The sequence below is a fragment of the Phoxinus phoxinus genome (assembly GCF_949152265.1).
Source record: "Phoxinus phoxinus genome assembly, chromosome: 13".
Lineage (NCBI taxonomy): Eukaryota > Metazoa > Chordata > Actinopteri > Cypriniformes > Leuciscidae > Phoxinus > Phoxinus phoxinus.
Window position 1 is genome coordinate 10,912,570 of NC_136888.1, and position 20,367 is coordinate 10,932,936.

General features: G+C 37.9%; 1 protein-coding gene across 1 annotated transcript in view; it reads right to left on the bottom strand.

Annotated features, from left to right (window-relative positions):
• Positions 1-20,367, bottom strand: part of fzd3b (frizzled class receptor 3b) — a 35,342-nt gene that overhangs the window by 1,885 nt on the left and 13,090 nt on the right. The window contains exons 3-6 of the mRNA XM_079632581.1: positions 14,017-14,213; positions 12,116-13,133; positions 2,824-2,972; positions 1,137-1,361 (exon numbers count right to left, since the gene is read on the bottom strand). Of these exons, the coding sequence (XP_079488707.1) occupies positions 1,137-1,361; positions 2,824-2,972; positions 12,116-13,133; positions 14,017-14,213 (1,589 nt within the window). The remainder of the gene's footprint in view (positions 1-1,136; positions 1,362-2,823; positions 2,973-12,115; positions 13,134-14,016; positions 14,214-20,367) is intronic.

Below are 20,367 nucleotides of genomic sequence, written 5' to 3' on the forward strand. Positions count from 1 at the left end.
GGCACTGTCTCCAAAAGCATGCAGAGATGTTGCTAATAGCATGCAGAGAAAAGTCCAAATTAAAAAATTCCTCATCGTAAGTGCACATTGATGGCCTAAGACACGAAACAAGCGGTTTGTGTGATAAAACGAACAGTATTTATATCGTTTTTATCTCTTTTACACGTCCAAGTGATCTGTTTACTTAGTCTGCGCAAGCGCCGTAGAGCGCCGGAAGTGATCTCCCGGATGAGTTTGCGCGAGCTTACGTAAATGTATTTTTTTACATCGGTTTAAACATCCCGGATAAGCGCAAACTAGTACCATTTCTATTAGCCGTCCTACCTACAATCTCTGTTCTGTGCATAGGTTCTGGTGTAAACAATGAGTGACGTACACGCGCGAGAGATTACTTCCGCCGCTCTACGGCGCTTGCGCAGACTAAGTAAACGGATCAGATGGACGTGGTTGTGTAAAAGAGATAAAAACGATATAAATACTGTTCGTTTTATCACACAAACCGCTTGTTTCGTGACTTACGATGGGGAATTTTTTTATTTGGACTTTTCTCTGCATGCTTTTGGAGACAGAACCTATATACCTGCATTAAATGACTGACAGACAAGAACGGTTTGACCTAAAAATATCACAATTGAAACTACTGCGGAGACAAAGACACCTACATCTTGGATGCACTTCAGGTAAGCTAAAACATACCAAAATTTTATTTCAAAGTGAACTATCCCTTTAACATCTTCATGGCTTACAGCTGGGCGATAATATAGTTTACAATCATCAATGATACAAGCAAACAAGCCGTTGAGATTTGCTATCCTGTATCACCCTACATGAGCACTGTATGTATGCGATTAAAGTTGGACGTACTTATATATCCAATTTTTTATAAAGATAATAGGTAGACTTTGCTATGAAATAAAAAAAATCAGGCGGTTGAGATTTGCTATATGGTATTTAACACTTTACAGTGAGTACTGTATGAATACGAATAAAGTTGGACATGGATATCCAACTTTATATAAAGATAAAGGCCATAATATAGTTCCATTTTGTGCCAATATAAACAGTGAAGCAGTTGATATTTGCTATATATATAAATATAAGCACAAGTGGATCGTCACACTTGCTGCAGAACTCACCTGTCGTCTCGGTCATGGTAGCTGCTGATCTTGCTGTGGACGCTGCTGGCTTTGCTCCGCACGTCGTCCAGCATGGCCAGGTGTGTGGAGGAGGCGTGGGTGGACGTGCCCTGAGTGGAGGTCCCGCGGGACTTGCGGATGATGGGTGTGTTGGGGTCACGCAGCAGAGACTGAGCGAAGTCGGGCTCCTGCAGAACCTGCCGGCTCTCGTTCACTGCGCCGCTGCTGGATACGAGGAGAGACTGGTTTATTTGCTTGTTTTATGAGATAAACGATAGACAAGCACAATAAATTATGTACATACAGAAAGATCAAATCTATATATAACACAGTTTTCAGAGAAGTGATTGTCGTTTGATTAACATTGAAAACAGACAGCAGGAATATCAGGCTGCTGTCACTTTAAGACCTGCACGATTCTAACATACTGACACACATGCGTTTTCTTTCTCAACTGTTGACATTCACTTATGACACAACTGACTGTTTACGAGGATACTTGCGCAAGAAGACGGGACTCGATTCAGGACTGAGACGTGGATTTCTGGGCGCACGCTTCGGTAATTGACCCTTCGCAGGGAGCTTGATTGACAGGTGATCTGACCAATCATACTTCGCCATCCGCCATTTTGTCCGATAAAGCAGTCATGATAGTTAGTAGATTAACATGGGAGGATTTGAACTTGAAAAGTGTACTGACGCCTTTCCGCGGTTAAAACAACATTCCTTCTGATGTTCATTCATGTTTATTTGATGCTATAAATGAACTAGAAGGAAGAGATGATCGGTTCACGAGCAGCTTTAACTGAGGCTCTACAGCGATCTGTCAGACACATTAAAGAGCCACAAAACACTATTTATTTTTACAAAATGACCAAATTTGAAAGCTGAGACTGTTTAATATTAAAAGTCTGTCCTGTCTGTCAGCGTGTTGTCAGTCACCTCTCTGCTCCGCGATGATCACTGTGTGAGAACATGGTGTGGCGTGAGAGCGGCGTAGCTTGTCGGGCATAGCAACTGTAACTAAAGGGGGCGGGTCTTTGCGAACAGTCAATTGAGTTTGATTAGAACGGTGATTAGACCCTTTTGCGTCTTGAATATTTCAATTGTCAAGGCTTAAACTTTCGTGAGGATGCAGAACTGTCCCGAGTGTTGTTCACATTCATGTTCTCACACAACATTGCATTGTGAAAATCGATTGCGATTGACACTTTCATATACTCACCAACACAGATTTTTACTTGCATTTGGCACCTGGCGAGTTAATTTTTTTATTTATTTATCAAAAATACCTATATAATTAGATAATTAGTGTTCTGAGTTCTTAAATCTAAAAATGTAGAATGGCTTAAACATTACATTTATAAAAGCAAATAAAGCAAATATTTTTTCAAAATAATATTTCACACATATATTGATATTTTTATAGTATTAATGCTTCTTTATTCATTAAAAAAATATTTAGCTGTCTTTATATTTTAGAAATGGGGGTCTGTGGCATAAAACCCCTGCTTTAGAGATCTTTCTGAATAAAACTATTGATGACATTAAAAGCATTAGTTGTGTATTGTTCTCAGTCCATCATCAACGCCCTCTGGCATATATACACCACTATCGTGTCTAGTTTTAAATGAATTCCCGAGTGTTTTCTCCTGTAAACTAAAGCCGAATGAGGAAGGTAACGCACTCTTTACGCCTACGCCCGTGGAAGAAGCCGGCCCACTCGAAACAGGTCTTCTTACTGCCCACCCAGAACACCGACGGGATGCCCACCACCAGCACCATCAGGTACTTCATCAGGAACAGGACGAGGTCAGGCCTGCTGGTTTTCTCCACCTACACACACACACACACACACACACACACACACACACACACACAGAGAGAGAGAGATGTTCAGACATTAGTCCGTCTCTGATACTCCACACATTCTCTGCATCCGTTACTTTACCACAACACTTTCAGGAACATTACACTATTAGTTTGAGTCATTTACGGATATGCCATCTCGTCTAACCGCTCTCAAAACTTTGCAGTGTGTGCGAAGTAAATGCTACAACTACAGCATGCTGTACTTTCTTCCTGTACCAGTGTGTGTTTAAACGCGTATCCGTTCACTCCTTCAGGCTGCACAGCTCGCTGCTCACGGACAATCCTGCTTTATCCTGCGAGCACAAGACACAACAACAGCCTGTTCTCCTCCTCTTCCTCTGTCAGAGCGTTCGTGCATATGTCACATCACAACACAACACATGCACAGCGCCAACGGACACCGTCACACCACAAAGGAAGTGAATATGTAAAAGCTCTGGAGGGTGTTTTCCGATGATTACATGGGATGAAATTGTACGTCTTTAAAGCGCACGTTAACATACAAGGATGCATATTCATAGAAAAATACTAATGTATGCTGCCTTCAAGTCATATTTACAAGAAAGGATAAAACCGTCTGTCAAGTTTATTAAAGGGATAGCTCACGCAAAAATGAAAATTCTGTCATTTTATTTTACTCACCCCAAATTTATTTCTTCTGCTGAACACAAAAATATATATATTTGGAAGAATATGAATAATCAGACGGTTGATGGACCCCATTGACTTCTATAGTAGGGAAAAAAATACTATGGAAGTCAATGTGTTCGACATTCTTCAAACTATCTTCTTTTGTGTTCAACTTGAGGGTGAGTAAATGATGAAAGAATTTTAATTTTTTTAATTTTGAACTATCAACTATCCCTTTAATTCTGCTTAGTGACACACTTTTAAAATGACTAAACATTATAATTATAGTTCCACATTCATTAGTACAAGATGTAAGAAATTATAGTCTGCCCCGATCCAACTTCCACTCCAATATATACATTTATATCAGAATGTTCCTTCACTTAAAAGAGCTTAATTATCATATAGAGACAATTACATCCAATCTCAGTAATATGTAATTAAATAGCTTCACAGAGGGCAACCAACCACCATTTTGATTACAGGGACTTCAAATAGCTTGTCACCTTAAGCATTTGACCGTTCTAACAGAAGATCAAAGATGTGATCACTTCAGATAGATTGTATCACCTAAACCTTTTGCTGTTCTGATTTCATTTACATTAAGAGTTGACCATTTGGGTTGATCATATCCTGAACAAATGGTAGTCAATTGTAGAATGGGTGTGGGACACAGAGAATCTTCTCAGACAAGGGGGTGTCTCAACTTCATTAACATACAGACCACAGCTGTCACAATAAGAGCAACTTAATTTACATTAAGAGTTGAAAACTGTATTAGGATAAAAGGTTTGAGATTTGGATGATCTGGGTTCATTCTGACGCCGGTGAACCCAAGGTGCTTTTGTGTACCTTGCCACTACTTTGCTGTAATAAACTTCATTTTTGAGATCTTCGACGTCCACATCATTTTTTCTTACATTGGCGAGCCAGCCCAGTCGACGGATTTCCAACAAAGAAGAGAAAAGGTAAGAAAAAGCTGTTTTCTTTCATTTATGCTGTTTTTGTCAAGGAATTCCTCGTTTTAAAAGAATCTAGAAAAGAAAAATTAAGGACAGAAGAGATCGAATTTGGTTTATTCAGTATTAGCAGGAGGAGTTTTAAGCCTATTCCGTACAATTTTGTTTAAGATTCTAACGTAACTGAATAAGCCCGAAGCAGTGTGGTGGCAGACTTGTATTGGAATTGTTGTTTCTAAAGTAATTGAAACAAAGTGCTTAAGTGTAAAGTTTCTAAAGTAACTGAAACTTGGTGTTGGTCTCTTATAATTCTGTTAAGATTCTAAAGTAACTGAATAACCCGAAGTAGTGTGGTGGCAGAGTTATATTAGATTGGTTGTTTCTAAAGTAACTGAAACAAATGTGTAGGTTTCTAACGTACTTGAAACTGATTGTTGTAATGATTCTGAGGAAATTCTAAAGTAATTGAATAGACCCGACGCAGTGTGGTCACAGAATTATTTCACAATTGTGTGTTATAGCATAGGCTAGACTACTGAGTCTGATGTGCCGTGACTTTGTGAAGTTTAAAACAAAGAACCCGAAGCAGTGTGGTTTTGCCCGACGTACTGTGGCATTGTTTTAAAATTTATAAATATTGTTTGAACCCGAAGTACTGATAAGCAATACTGTTTAAAAAAATAACATAAAAACCCGACGTAGTGTGGTTGTCCGACGTACTGTGACAGTGTTAATTTTTTATATTGTTTATGGCCGAAGTACTGATGAGCAGACTGTTTTAAGAAAATAACATAAAAACCCGACGTAGTGTGGTTGTCCGACGTACTGTGACAGTGTTAATTTTTTATATTGTTTATGCCAGAAGTAATGATAAGCAGACTGTTTTAAGAAAATAACATAAAAACCCGACGTAGTGTGGTTGTCCGACGTACTGTGACAGTGTTAATTTTTTATATTGTTTATGCCAGAAGTAATGATAAGCAGACTGTTTTAAGAAAATAACATAAAAACCCGACGTAGTGTGGTTATGTCCGACGTACTGTGACAGTGTTAGTTTTTTGATATAATTTGTTTATGGTCGAAGTACTGGGATTTATCAAGCTGTTTTAAGGAAAATAAATAAATAAATGAAAAAAACCACAAGAACCCGACGTAATGCGGTTGTGTCCGACGTACTGTGACAGTGTTGTTTTTAATTTTTATTTTTTTTCCCAAAACGATTTTGTGTAAAATTTAAGGTCCTAAGGACTGTGACTTTGATTAGGTTTAGAAGGTTCGCTCAGTGTGCTGGTTGTGTTCATTTGCATACAATCTGGGAATAAATTGACTAACGAATATCTAAAAGCATCTAGATAACGCAGTCATTTAAATCAGACGTTGTGAATACACAAGTTATTGTAAAGCCAGATATAACTTTTAAATGGAAGAAATTATTGTTAAATACATCGCTAAACACGGTTCTCAGGGATTGTTTGATGGAATAGAAAATATTGTTGATAAACCATATGAGTGGGCTATCGTGGTTTGCTTGAGAAAATAGGCAATTTAGAAACCCAGTTAGCACTGTTGAAAGGAAATAATGAAGAATTAATTCACAACTTGTCAAATCTATCACTGCACGAGCAACATGACTCAGTCACAAGCACATGCTGATGCAAATTAGAATGAGTTTTTATGATAGTAACATATTTTAGAAAATGGTTTACTATCAAAAAGGGGGTGATTCCTTATGAAGCATGTTTTATTAGCGTTGATATGTAGTTGAAATTCATAATAATTGTTTAAATGACATTAATTTTGAAATTATTTTTTTGAGACATTACTGATGTTTGATGTTTCGAGATGAAACTTCTGTGATTTTGATGTTTGAATGTGAAAAGATGCTTGTGGGGGAAAGGGGGGCAACCTCTTCTTTTGATTATAGTTTCAGATATAAGCATCAAGATGTTTGTCTGAAATGTGTAACCTCCTGGAGAAAGGTGATCTGGTCGTTTGAAGGACGAGAAGGAAGTGGAGCCAGGGGATTTTCTCAAGAAAAAGAAAAGAATAGAGATATCCAGACCTGCAAGATCCAGAACTCCAGGCCTAAAAGTTAGGATGGAATAAACTGATGAAGAGGCACAGACTTGAACAACACCAGTGACTGCTTCTTCTAGAAGAATGGTCCAAGAAAAAAAAAAAAAAAGAAAAAAAAAAAGAAAAAAAAGAAAAATGGACAATGGGAAGTGAAACAAGAGGAGATTTCAGAAACAAACCGTTTCAGAGACTACGGACAGCAGTTTCTCCACATAGAGGGAAAACAAGTGGATAAAGGATGTCCACACTGATAAAAATGACACACACATGGACACAAAATGACACACACACACACACACACGGACACAAAATGACACACACACACACATGGACATAAAATGAAACACACACACACACACGGACACAAAATGACACACACACACACACACACACACACATGGACACAAAATGACACACACACACACACACACACACACACACACACACACACACACACACACACACACACACACGCACACACACACACACACACACACACACACACACACACTATTGTCTATTGATTGTTGATTATTTGAGTTATCAAAACTAAACAATATGCTAACATCACTGATGAGAACACCACTGAACATTTGACATTGTGAGAGCCCAACAAGGCCTTGAAGAAAGACAAGATTTTTGCTAAACAAATGCATGATGGAGATGTGGCCTATTCTGGTTTAATTTGGAATGTAACCGTTAAAACGGCTGTATGTGTATGTATCTTTCTTATTATTTGCCAATGCATTATGTTATGTATTCTGTTTAAACATTAGATTATTGTTAGATTATAGATAATTCCATGATCAATATTGAATGTTCCAAGTGGATATAATGGTTCTTGGTTACCTCGGTAAAAAAAAAAAGAAAAAAAAAAAGTAAATTTCATTATCACAAACTATGATAATTTTGCTCAAGTGAAGTAGAGCCATAACTCGGTGTGCAGGAGGCGTAGATCCCAAAGACGGGTAAGATTCTCCGATGGCCATAAGGGAACAACCTAAGCCAGGGCTACGCCGCCACTGAGGCACCTGCCCACCAGGAAAGGGAGGTGTTATCTATGAAAAGGGAGTGGTTTTGATGCTTCTTTTGGGCCAAGAGCATCACAGGGGGGTCTGTAAGAAATTATAGTCTGCCCCGATCCAACTTCCACTCCAATATATACATTTATATCAGAATGTTCCTTCACTTAAAAGAGCTTAATTATCATATAGAGACAATTACATCCAATCTCAGTAATATGTAATTAAATAGCTTCACAGAGGGCAACCAACCACCATTTTGATTACAGGGACTTCAAATAGCTTGTCACCTTAAGCATTTGACCGTTCTAACAGAAGATCAAAGATGTGATCACTTCAGATAGATTGTATCACCTAAACCTTTTGCTGTTCTGATTTCATTTACATTAAGAGTTGACCATTTGGGTTGATCATATCCTGAACAAATGGTAGTCAATTGTAGAATGGGTGTGGGACACAGAGAATCTTCTCAGACAAGGGGGTGTCTCAACTTCATTAACATACAGACCACAGCTGTCACAATAAGAGCAACTTAATTTACATTAAGAGTTGAAAACTGTATTAGGATAAAAGGTTTGAGATTTGGATGATCTGGGTTCATTCTGACGCCGGTGAACCCAAGGTGCTTTTGTGTACCTTGCCACTACTTTGCTGTAATAAACTTCATTTTTGAGATCTTCGACGTCCACATCATTTTTTCTTACAAAGACTTCATTGGATGTCGATGTCTTCACGTCAACAGATGAATGGGTGAATGACACACATCCTCAATCCTGAGTGCATTACACATGAGAACCCTCCCTAATGAGCGAATAACACACGTCATCAGATTCACATACTGAGCTCGAGCGTGAAGAGCCAATCACGGCCCTGCTCAGCCCCTGAGCTTCAGTGAGTCCGTGTCTGAGGTCTGAGGTAATGACAGGCTTGAGCACCTTTAAATCACAGCGGGACGGGGTCTGTCCTTCACTACGGGACACAGCGCTGAGCACAATGATGAAACACACCAAGAGAAGCAAGAAAGAAAGAAATAAATAAGAAGTATAGTATCTGAAAAATATATCTGCACAGGGCTGGGCAACAGGCAATATATATCAAGTGCACAAATCAAATGATTTTACTACCGATAAAAATGAGACAATGCTGTGAATATTAAAATATTACAAATATAGCATATTAAAATATTTTATTCATGTTTAATAACTCTTTAACTCTAAAATGATCATATCCCCAAGTGGCATTTTCCAGACTAAATATTGGGTCTTGTCCTGAAAAATTGTTGAAATTATTTTTTCTCCTTTTTGATTTTTATATACATATAAAATATCTATAAACTAATTACATTATTTTAGATATACACACACACAGATAAATATTTATTAAAGCCTTTTGATATTTTTTTAAAATATGATATTTGTAAATAATCTTTTATATAAAACAAATAATTACAAGAACTAAATAAATTTATTTGCAAATACTACTTTACAATAAATACATATCTTTACTTTAATATAATATTTTAATATAAATATATAAACATAAACATGACTTTAAAATAATTTTAAAATATGTTTATTTTAATTAATTTACATTACTTATAAATAATAATAAATAATATTTTAAAACTAATTTTAAAACATGCCTTGATCTTTACTTATAAGCTTGACTTTTTTTTGCCTTTTTAATTATATAATTTATTGTATAGATACACACGTATACATACATTATATATTAGCCTTTTAAAAAAATAAAAATAATCTTTTATATAATATATATCAAATATAATTTTTCAGTAAATGAAGACAACAAATAATATGCAATTACAAACATGCATATCTCAATAAAACCTAACAACTAATCAAGATTTTTTTTAAGGTATATCACCAAGTCCTAACCAATCATATTCTGGACTGTGCTGTGCTTCCGTTAGTTGAGCCTCTAACTAAACGTCCTCAACGGTTAAATGTGTGAGATGAATGTAGGCATTCTTCTTACAAGCCACAGCGAGAGAGAGAGAGAGAGAGCCAGTGATGGTGAACACAGAGATGTATGCCGGAGGGGAGGGGAGAGAATTACAACACCACGTGATGCTCGGATCCGTTTATTATTGTGTGGAGGGAGAGGCCGAGCGTCTACGGTTACACTGTAATAAAAATGCCTCATGCATCACTGCACTGGATCGTATCTCACCATCCATTCAACCCCCAACACAAAAGAAGCATTACGAGGGATATTTTCAACAAATGTGGGTCTTGCAGAAGGTTGCGATTATTACAATCATCTTTATTCAGTCAGTCAAATCAAACCAGCCGTGTAGTAAATCAGGCAAACACTCATGATGTCTCTCTTAAAGAAAGCAACCAGAAACACTGGTGTAACACTTGGAGGAGGATAATAGCTACGATCAGGGCAGAAATAAATGATTGGAAAGGTGGGAGGTACACATTCTGAATCTCTTCAGCCTCTCTGCACGAGTAGGACAGTTTTATAGGCTATACCTTGTTGCTAGAAACACTAAAAAGACACCATTCGAAGGCTTAGAGACTACACTTTCCAGAAAAACCAGTAGTAATTTTGTTGTAAAGTCAAAGCATTGTTGCCACAACTCTGAATATAAAACGACATACAAGAGATATTCTCTTATAGTAATACAGTAGTGGTTTAAAAGTGATGTCTGGAGGAGATGTTTGCTTTTAATGGCCCTTTAAGTTTGATTAAACCGTCAAAATACAAAAAAAGATTTATATTTTTTTAGATATTTTAAATATGAGGGAAGAAATAAAAAACTTAGTTAATAATTGGTAAAGAAAAGCAAACTACAGCTACAGGTTTTATTTTATTATGCAAAAGATGCATAGAAAAACTGATACATTGACTACAAAATCAGTTGTTAATATTTCATTGGTTCGCTCTTGTTTTCGCATGCGTTCATAATTTCTTTGTATGACAGCCTGGACAAAAATGATGTCCGCACAATTTTGACATGTTTCATTGCATTATCACAAATAAAACAATTGACTCAATTAAAAATATTTAAGGCATTTTTTTATAATATTTTAATAAAGGGTGACAATGTACATTTTCATAAGCCATGCATCACTTTTGGTCACTGTAAATCTCTATAGATAATGTCTCTTCTCTTAAAATTACCAATAAGATGATAATTATGATTAATTTAATAGGATTAAATTAATCATGTTTTTAAGGATTAATTTAAGTGAGCATTAGATGACGTCAAAGGTAATATAAATGGAAAAATTTGGAAAATGAGTAAGAATAATTAAATAACCATTATGTATTTATCTGGGGTGAGTAAGATTTTTTGTTGTTGTTGAATTTAATACTTTAAGTATTCATTTTGGTGCAGGAATGACGTCAGAACACGTGAGACTAGTTCGCTGCTGGTTCCCACAAGATTTTCCGATGGGGTTTTATAATGGGGTTTTTCAATTTATGAGTCAAATAATGCGTGTGGTAAACAAATCTTTTGACGATATTTTGACATTTTGTTCTACAATGTTAACTGCACACACACACTCACACCCCAAACTGTCGTATCTAGTTATTTATTAAATGTCTTTAAAAATAAACATAACAGCTTAAAAATTCACATTTTTGGTATAGGTGTGCGTAATTTACTTTGTAGAACAAATGTCAAAGTAAAACATAAAAACATTAAAAATGTATGTATGATAGACCGAAAAATATATTAGGCTGCTGTCACTTTAAGAATTAAGAAATGCACAGTTTCAATATACTGCTACACAACGGTTTACCTTCACTTAAGGCATCATTGAATGTGCTTATGCGAGTACTTGCCAAGAGACGGGCATTTTGACATAATTTTATGCGTTTCTGGCTGCAATAATCCTTGAAAAAGCGCTCAGTTTGGTTCTTGCGAGCTGTTTGAGAGGCGGCTTTATGTGTGCGCGCTCTGGGTATAAGCGCACAGAAAACCATCAACCAGCGCAAGTAATATTGAAAGCTTTAAAATCGTTGAATGCTTAAATTGACAATTGACAAGTCGTAAATATGATACTTCAGTGCCGATGCAGCACTGACCCGATTAGGCAAGTGAAAATTCTGTCCCGAAACGCGAGCGAAAGTCTTGTATCGCAGCGTGTAGCTCGCTTGTACAGGCGATGTGGTGATGTGAAGCGCGCATTTTGAAAGAGAAATAGAAGACGCAGTAGCGCTTAATCATTCTCACGCTGTTTGTGAAACGATGTCTCGCATAACGTTTTTAAATTACCGATTTGATTTGATAATCTGTGTGGATTAAACTGCTCATTCAACCAACAAGCTAATGGTTTGCGGGAATTTCCCGCCTTATACATGTAAGTGCGAGATATAGATAGATAGATAGATAGATAGATAGATAGATAGATAGATAGATAGATAGATAGATAGATTGATTTACCTGGAAAGGGCAGGGTATGTGGTACTCTCTGCAGCGCTCCTGCACCCATGTGATCTCCCAAACGGAGCGGTACGTCTGCTCGTACAGGTAACACCCCACCACAGTCAGCAGCGGCACCAGATACAGCACTGAGAACACGCCGATCCGGATCATAAACTTCACCAGCTTGTCCTGGTTCTCCTTCTCCAGGGGAATTTCCATTCGGACTCTGTTGAGCGCTACGATCCCGGCCAGCAGCAGCGACACTCCCACCAGGACATCGAGACACAGCGGCGCCAGCACAAACCAGCGAAGAGTGTGGACGTCGTACAGGCCCACGAAACACACGCCGCTGATGTTGTCGCCCTCGATTTTATTCAGAGCCAGCAGGGTTATGGTTAGCATGCCAGGTATTCCCCACGCGCTGGCGTGGAAGAGCAAGGCCTTCTTCTCGATGGCTTCGCTGCCCCATTTGGGCACGGCGGCCAAGAACCAGGTTATGGTGAGAATGACCCACCACACACTGCCTGCCATGGTAAAGAAGTACAACACCATAAAGAGCAGCGTGCAGGCCTTGTTATGCGAGCCTTGAGTCACTGTGGATGTTTTAAACTGGCCAGGATTGGCCGTGTTACACGCCACGCGGTCCTCCAACAGGAAGCCTATGAAAAACACCAACGACACCATCATGTAGCAGACAGCGTAGAAGATAATGGGCCGCTCCGGGTAGCGGAAGCGCGTAACGTCGATGAGGAAGGTGAGGAAGGTGAAGAGCGTAGCGGAGAGGCAGACGATGGAGACGACGCCAATGAAGTAGCGGGCGAAGGTGAGCTCTTCGCGCCGGAAATACATGTTGGAACAGGGAGGGGAGCAGTCGCGCACACCTAGAAACGTGTAGCCGAGCTCGGGTTCCACTTTGAGCTCGCGGGGGCACCAGAAACCATAGTCACGCTGCACCGACATGGGCGACTGGTCAGTGGGGTCCTCGTTCACCAGCAGATCCACAGCGCGAGGGTAAGACTCATCACAGTCCGGGAACCTGCAGTTAACACACAAAGATATATATACACACATACACAAAACTACTGCTTTCCTATGGAAGCTTGTTTCCATCACAGAACATTTTAAAAGATAATTCATACTTTTTATCTCACAATTGCGAGAAATAAAGTCAGAATTGTGTGATATAAACTAACAATTGCGAGAAATTTACTCACAGTTCTGACTTTTTTTCTCACAATTGAGAGTTTATATCTCGCAATTCTAACTTTATAACACGCAATTGCAAGTTTATATCTCGCAATTCTTACATCTTTTCTCAGAATTGTGAGATATAAACACGCAATTGTGACTTTATATCATGCAATTCAGACTTTATATCTCCAAATTGCGTGTTATAAAGTCAAATATATATATAAACATGTAATTCTGAGATGTAAACTCGCAATTGTGAGATAAAAAGGCAGAATTGTGAGAGAAAAAGTCGCAATTACCTTTTTTTATTATTATTATTCTGTGGTGGAAACAAGCTTCCATAGCTTTCAAAGTGTTTCCTTATTACCACTGGGTTTTTGTTTTTGGACTGCTGCTAACATTAAATTGAAATATCTTGCAGACTTATTTCAAGCTGGTTTGAATTGTGAGCATATTTCCCTTATCGGAATGGTTGTTTTTCATTAGAGATTAAAGGTTTCCCAGGAACATCTGCGTTTGGTTAAACCACCATTTTAGTCAGAAAACATTTTTCCATTTAAAAAAAAAAGATGTCTAAGAAGAAACATGTTCAACCATTAAAGTGCATTTACCTCAAGAATGCTGCGGAGCAATTATGTGGCAATTATCTGAAACGGCGAAATGTACACTTCGTTCCTTTTCTCAAAAATGATCAACAATTTCTATTAAAAAAGCTGTTGAATCGGTACCTGCTGCAGTCCATCTCTTCCGGCCAGGTGACTCCAAACATATCCATGAGCTTCTGGCAGTCACTCTTGGCATGCTCACACAGGCTCCGGCAGGGCAAAGACACCCGTCCGTACTCCATACACACGGGGGCATACAGGGCGCACAGGAACGGCCGGAGGTCTGGAGAGCACTGCAGGTTCACCATGGGGTGGAAGGGCTGGTGGGGAGGGAGAACACAGAGTTAGTTCATGCCAAGAGCCCTGAGAGTTCATGACAGATCTCGTAAAAACACACAGCTTGGCTCTGGAAGCAGTTTGGCAGGAAAATTAACCCCACTGGACCTTTGGCAAGTGTTATGATTACGAATAAGGATTTAAGTAGCGCAATAATGCAATAGTGCAAGAAAACTCCTCAGGCAGAAGTCAACATGAAATCAAAACTGACGCCTTCAAAATTCACTTTAAAAAATGTGAGTGATTCATTGAACGATGATGTTTGTCTGTGGAATCAAAATACAACTTGCTCTGCTTTTGAAACAACTTTCCTTTTTAGATGATGTCATCAAGACCTCATTTTCAACATATATTTTCACCATCCAATCAATTCCCGATGGATAAAGTGAAGTCCCAGCCCACATTTTTTGCTCAATAAATAGCCTGTTCTACTCTGAAATGTCACATTGTGGAAGTAAAAGGGGTTGCGAACATAAAAAAAACAAAAACTGTGATTTACACAGGGTCGTAAATCACAAGCCTACATTCTTAAAAATTTAAATCTTTTTCATTTTCCAACATATGTATAAAGTTAACAATATTTCCAAAACATTTCTTAAGAATGTTCTTATCCTTTATTATTCTAAACACAAAACACAAAGAGTTTTCTTAAAAATCATCGTAAATCAGCCTCTTTAAAGGAGAACTCCAGCGCAAAATGAACCATTGGTCTAATTACACATTGTTACCTAGTCAACCGTTATCTGAGATTTGTTTTCATGATTATCGAATGTAAATAGTAATAGTTATATCTCTAAAAACGATCCAAATGCGCTGGACCATATGAGATTCTACACAGTTCAGCGCATTTGGATCGGCGTTTCGTTGATCGACTGATTGAGTTTTTCAAAGATGGCTTCTGCCTCTATACGCAAAGTTGACTGTATGTATAAAATATCTTCTTATTAAACTGTCTGGACACTGTCAAAGTTCTCAATGCTTCGATTTGAAGGTAGGGACCCTCATTATGCTGCCGTGTTAGTGTGGGGCTATTTTGAGCCTTGTTAGTGGTATTAACAAGTGATTTTTATTTGTCATTACTCCATGCCCCATATACTAGCGTTATAGGCTAAACTGTTTTTAGAGATAAAACTATTTACATTCGATAATCATGAAAACAAATCTCAGATAACGGTTGACTAGGTAACAATGTGTAATTAGACCAATGGTTCATTTTGCGCTGGAGTTCTTCTTTAAGTTAGGACCTCTAGCTTGCTTTAAATGCCCAAAGAAAAGATGTTTAATGAATTTATTTGGTTGTTTCTAATATTAAGCATTACAACATAGCACATATATAATACAACAAATTATAAGGAATGTGCACATGTAATCTGCGCACACACACACACACACACACACACACACACGATGCATTTACTTTAGAATAAGGCTTCACTATAATATTGGAAAAAAACTGACATTGCAATATTTAGTTTTTCTGCTATATACTGTATATTGCGATATGAAAACAATTTCACCAGATGATTTGAATAGCTCTATTTGTAAAGAATTAATCATTCTAGAAATATTGGGGTGATTTTGTAAGGGAGTGAATATGCATAGAAAATAATAAGCAAATTACATAGATAAATCCAGTAGAACAAAGATACAAATGAAATAAACAGTGCTTTATGTTTATCCGGAAGTCTAATAGTATTCAAGTACAGAAATTGAATAGTCAAATGTAAAATAGCATTGCGTTTCACTGTATAAATGAAATATAATTAATCTACAAAAATGATTGTCTCTTTATCTTCTGTTGTTTGATTAAAATGAAGCCTGATAACAGGTTTATTAGGCTTCTGTCACTTTAAGAGCAAATGCACAGATACAATATAATGATGCGCATCCGTTTTCTTTCTCAATTGTTTACGTTCACGCAAGCCATAAGACAAGACTGTTTATGAGGATATTCACAAAGATGGGCATTTTGACAATTCTCCGTGTATGTTCATGTTCATGTTCATACTTCTTTTGTCTTCTTGCACTTACATTTTTTTAAATCGCTTGAATGAACTACCTTGCAATTAATCAGAGAATCACATGCGTTTTGAACCACGGTGCTTGATCTGTACGGATCACAGATCAACTATGATCCCTTTACTTGACTTAACACATCCTGGGATTTGACTATCGCAAGTGAATGCAACAGACTGCTCCATCTTGAGATATTAAGCCACTCAACACATTTAAAAAACATGACTCGGAGTGTTAACTCCCACCAAGCCAGTTGCGACAAGAAGAGTATGAGCTTATTGTTAGAGAAAGTATGAAAACTTTTCAAGAATTGCACCCAAGAATATTCTTACGAACTTCTTAGAATGTATCTTTCTAAAAGGAGATTTTAATGAATCCGGCCCATGTCTCCCAAAATCAAAGTGCAAAAAGACAGGCAGAAAGTTGTCTGGGTACAGTAACCTAAAGCCCCTTCAGCAGGATTACAGGCCAGTTTGGCAGCTCCAAGGACGCTTTTGTGCCCTAAAGGGGCCCAGTGCATGCTGGGAGAGAGAGCAGCTGCAGAGCTGGGCATTTAAATTTAAATCTTCGAAGGAACAGACAATGAGTCTCCACCTGGGGTTAGCCAATACATATGCACTTCCTGCTGGGGACTGGCCCTTTGTGACCGCCGCGCTTTTTGGAAGGAACTGGGAGATTGACACACCGCGGCATTTGCGCTTCATTCCTGCATGGATTGCTCGAGTGAACTTAATCCCCAAGTAGGACAATATTTACAGATAATTTGCATGAATTACGGTTTTCCCACCAAGAAAAAGACCAGCTTAGTACTGGGAGCATCAGCGAGGAGCTCCGGCGTGCCTTAAAAAAAGTTCCAAAATAACTTTCCCAAAATTCACATGAGGCAAATGAGCCGTGAATAAAAGCTTTATCAATATTTTAAGAAGATTATGAAATATTTACCCTGCCTCTGGAGCGAGTGAATTAAAGCAACATCAAAAGAAACACGAGCAGCTTCTATTGGCCTCCCGTATGGAAACCACATACGCTTCAGTAATTGAGATGTACCAACAGAATTTGCATCGCTCTTGACATGTTTCCCCCCCTGTAGACGCTGAACTGGACATTTTATTGATTTTGAGTGTCCTCCCCATAACTCCCCGCTCTACTGTTACACGCGGACACGTGCGCAAGGAGATAACAGGGTCGTCTTATGGGAGTCGGGTTCAGGTACAACAGAGGAACTGAATTACACCAGCGGTCTTTATTATTTATGTGGATCAGACACGATAGTGCAGCCGTACGCGACAGGGCGCCTTACAGCGGCACATGTACTACAAGCTGAAGAAAACACACAACATTCAATACAACATTCAATACACAAACAGTGCAAAATTACACAATGTATTTATGAACTTTAATGTTGTTAAGCCGTATGATTTTCTTTCAACTGAAGTAGTCCAGACAACTCGCTCTATATTCCACAAACTCATCTGAACTGTGTGAGAAACAGACTTGATATTCACTTAAATATTCTCTATCAGCATAGTCTCAAGCTCATATTAAAAATGTTTAACCCCGGGTTATCGTCAGTTAGTTTTAACCCCGGGTAGAGGAGCGTTTCACACTTGTGATTTAGAAGTGGGGTCAGCACCGCTTATACCCGGGGTCATGAAACCCGCTTTTGCAGTGTTAACCCTGTATTGCCCTGCCAAACATGCGCAGTGTGAAATGATGCGATGTTAGAATGTTAAGACTAGATGCCTAGCAACCGACAACCAATCGTGTGCCTCATATTTACATACTTTGATCAGTCACAGAAAACACAGTGCATTGTATAAAGTCATTTCAGTGTTTGATGAGGAAAAATGTCAAAAAACGTGTTAAGTGAAGAGCTTGTTTAATTTTTACTTTTATAGTCCAAAAAACTTGATAGTGCAGTCGGCAGTGTACGATATGAGGAAGCACAATATGTTGCGCTGAGCTCGTCCAATCAGTGACACTGACACTGTAAATGTGCAAATAAGGACATTAACCCAGGGTTTAGAAATGTACAGTGTGATACGCCAGTTTATAAATACCCAGGATTAATTGTTAACCCCGGGTAGATTGTGAGCAGGGTCATTCTGTGTAAAATCAACCAAATTTCACAAACTTCCCCAGCTCAAATTTGTTATTTTGTTTAATATTTTTTCTATAAAGACAAACATAAATAGTGATTAAAGCCAAAATATTAAAAGTCATGGATAAAAATGACTTTAGAAATATGGCAGCATCATTATTATTTTTTTTACACAGAGATTGTATATTATTAAAAATCTGTTGACTTACGCAACCTTTGTTGCATTATAATCCATAATGCAGTTCAGTTCAATACAGTTCAAAAATGGGAAAAAGCACGACTTGTGTTTCTTGCCCGAAGTTTGCATGCCTGTAACTCAAGAAGAAGTAAAGATCTCTAACTATCCTTTTAGACTCTGGTTCTTAAACTTTTCAGTGAGATCTTCAATCTAAGGCTCAAAATGGTGCATTTCCAGAGATATTGGGATTTCAATGTGCGTATGAAGAAGAACATATCATTTTGAAACTAGAAATATATCTAATTTTTTCTATCAATGCAATTTGCTTAGAAAATGCCTATCTAAATGCCATAAATATAATTTTTCCAAAGTTTACGTACCTGTAACTCTAAAAGTATTAAAGATATCTCAATATCCTATTAGATTCTCATTATAAACTTTTCTTTTGAAATATTAGGCCTAATTTTAAAGGCCTTATTTGTTTCAATCCCAATGTGACTCCATGTCCAGATTGTTGTATTTTACCCATTTCCATTGTTTGAAAAATTAATGTGGGTATCTTTTCAAACAGCTGATAGCCTACTTATTGTATTTAAAGTGAAATGTCTGAATAAATAAGTAATGTTAAAATAGGAATGGATCTTGTTTTCCCTCTATCAAAACAATTGCATCAACAACATAGAGTTTGAAAACCCCTGCTTTGAAATGTCAAAACTTGTTTTTCATAAATCACCCCAAAAGCCCAAGTAATTCTCTAAAAGCATGTGAATGACAGGGGTGTAACATCAAACGGCAGCTCAGACTGTCTCCGTCTCTGAACACAACACAGAACAATCTCTGGATCTGTCGGGCAGATAGAGATGCCACAAGAACGCCATGAATCTTCTCCCTGTCAGAGCGTGAAATGCCGGTTTGCAGGCTTACTCTGAATCCAGAACGGAGATCACAGTCTTTTATTTTGTGAGCGTGAAAGAAGGCCCTAAAGAACGCACAGACAAAAAAAGAAGACAAAAAAAAGGAGCGCAGCCAAATTTAGACAGACAATCCTGAGGGTTGATGCCTTCTGAAGAGGAAAAGAGCGCCGCACATCCATCAAGCAACAGACATTTGGGAAATGATGAACTACTTTAAAATGATGAAAGCTGGATTAAAATGACACGGATCTATAAAGGGAATTTTTTGCTGTCTAATAGGGCTGGGCTGCACACCATATACTAAGTGACGGCAGAAACGTGTCAAACATTAAAGATTCTGCTATACTGTTCATACCACAGCAGCAGCACTGTTTTTTTAACAACAACAAAAATCAGACAAAGTAGAAACGATAGCCTACTTTCCCAAAGTCTCACAGATTGTTCCAGCGTTGACAGCTTTATTTATTATAACGCATACACAGTGTGTAACCATAAGTTTCTTAGATTTGGCCAAGCAATATTCTGTCTGAAATGAATGGTTTTAATATGGTACATGTCCAAAAACATGCTAATGCCATTTTTATCAAGATACTTCAAATATGGTTTTACCATGGTACCATGTTTAAAAAAAACATGTCCAACAGTCTATTAATTCACAGAATATTCATTCACAGGCTAATAAAAACGCTTTTTGGGTTATATGTATAGCAAAAATATAAATTATGTGATATTAAGCCATTTACAATGAAATAAAACAACTGATTTAGTTCCTACCGCTAGCATCTAAGCGTCCCACCAGGAGAAACTTCACTGAAGCGTGTTCACCCTCCATTACTCGCATGCTTTTAACAGGCACAATTGCTCTCAATATTTCAGCACGCAGCCATACTGTACGGTAACACGCGTGTGTTGTAAACACTCACATAGCG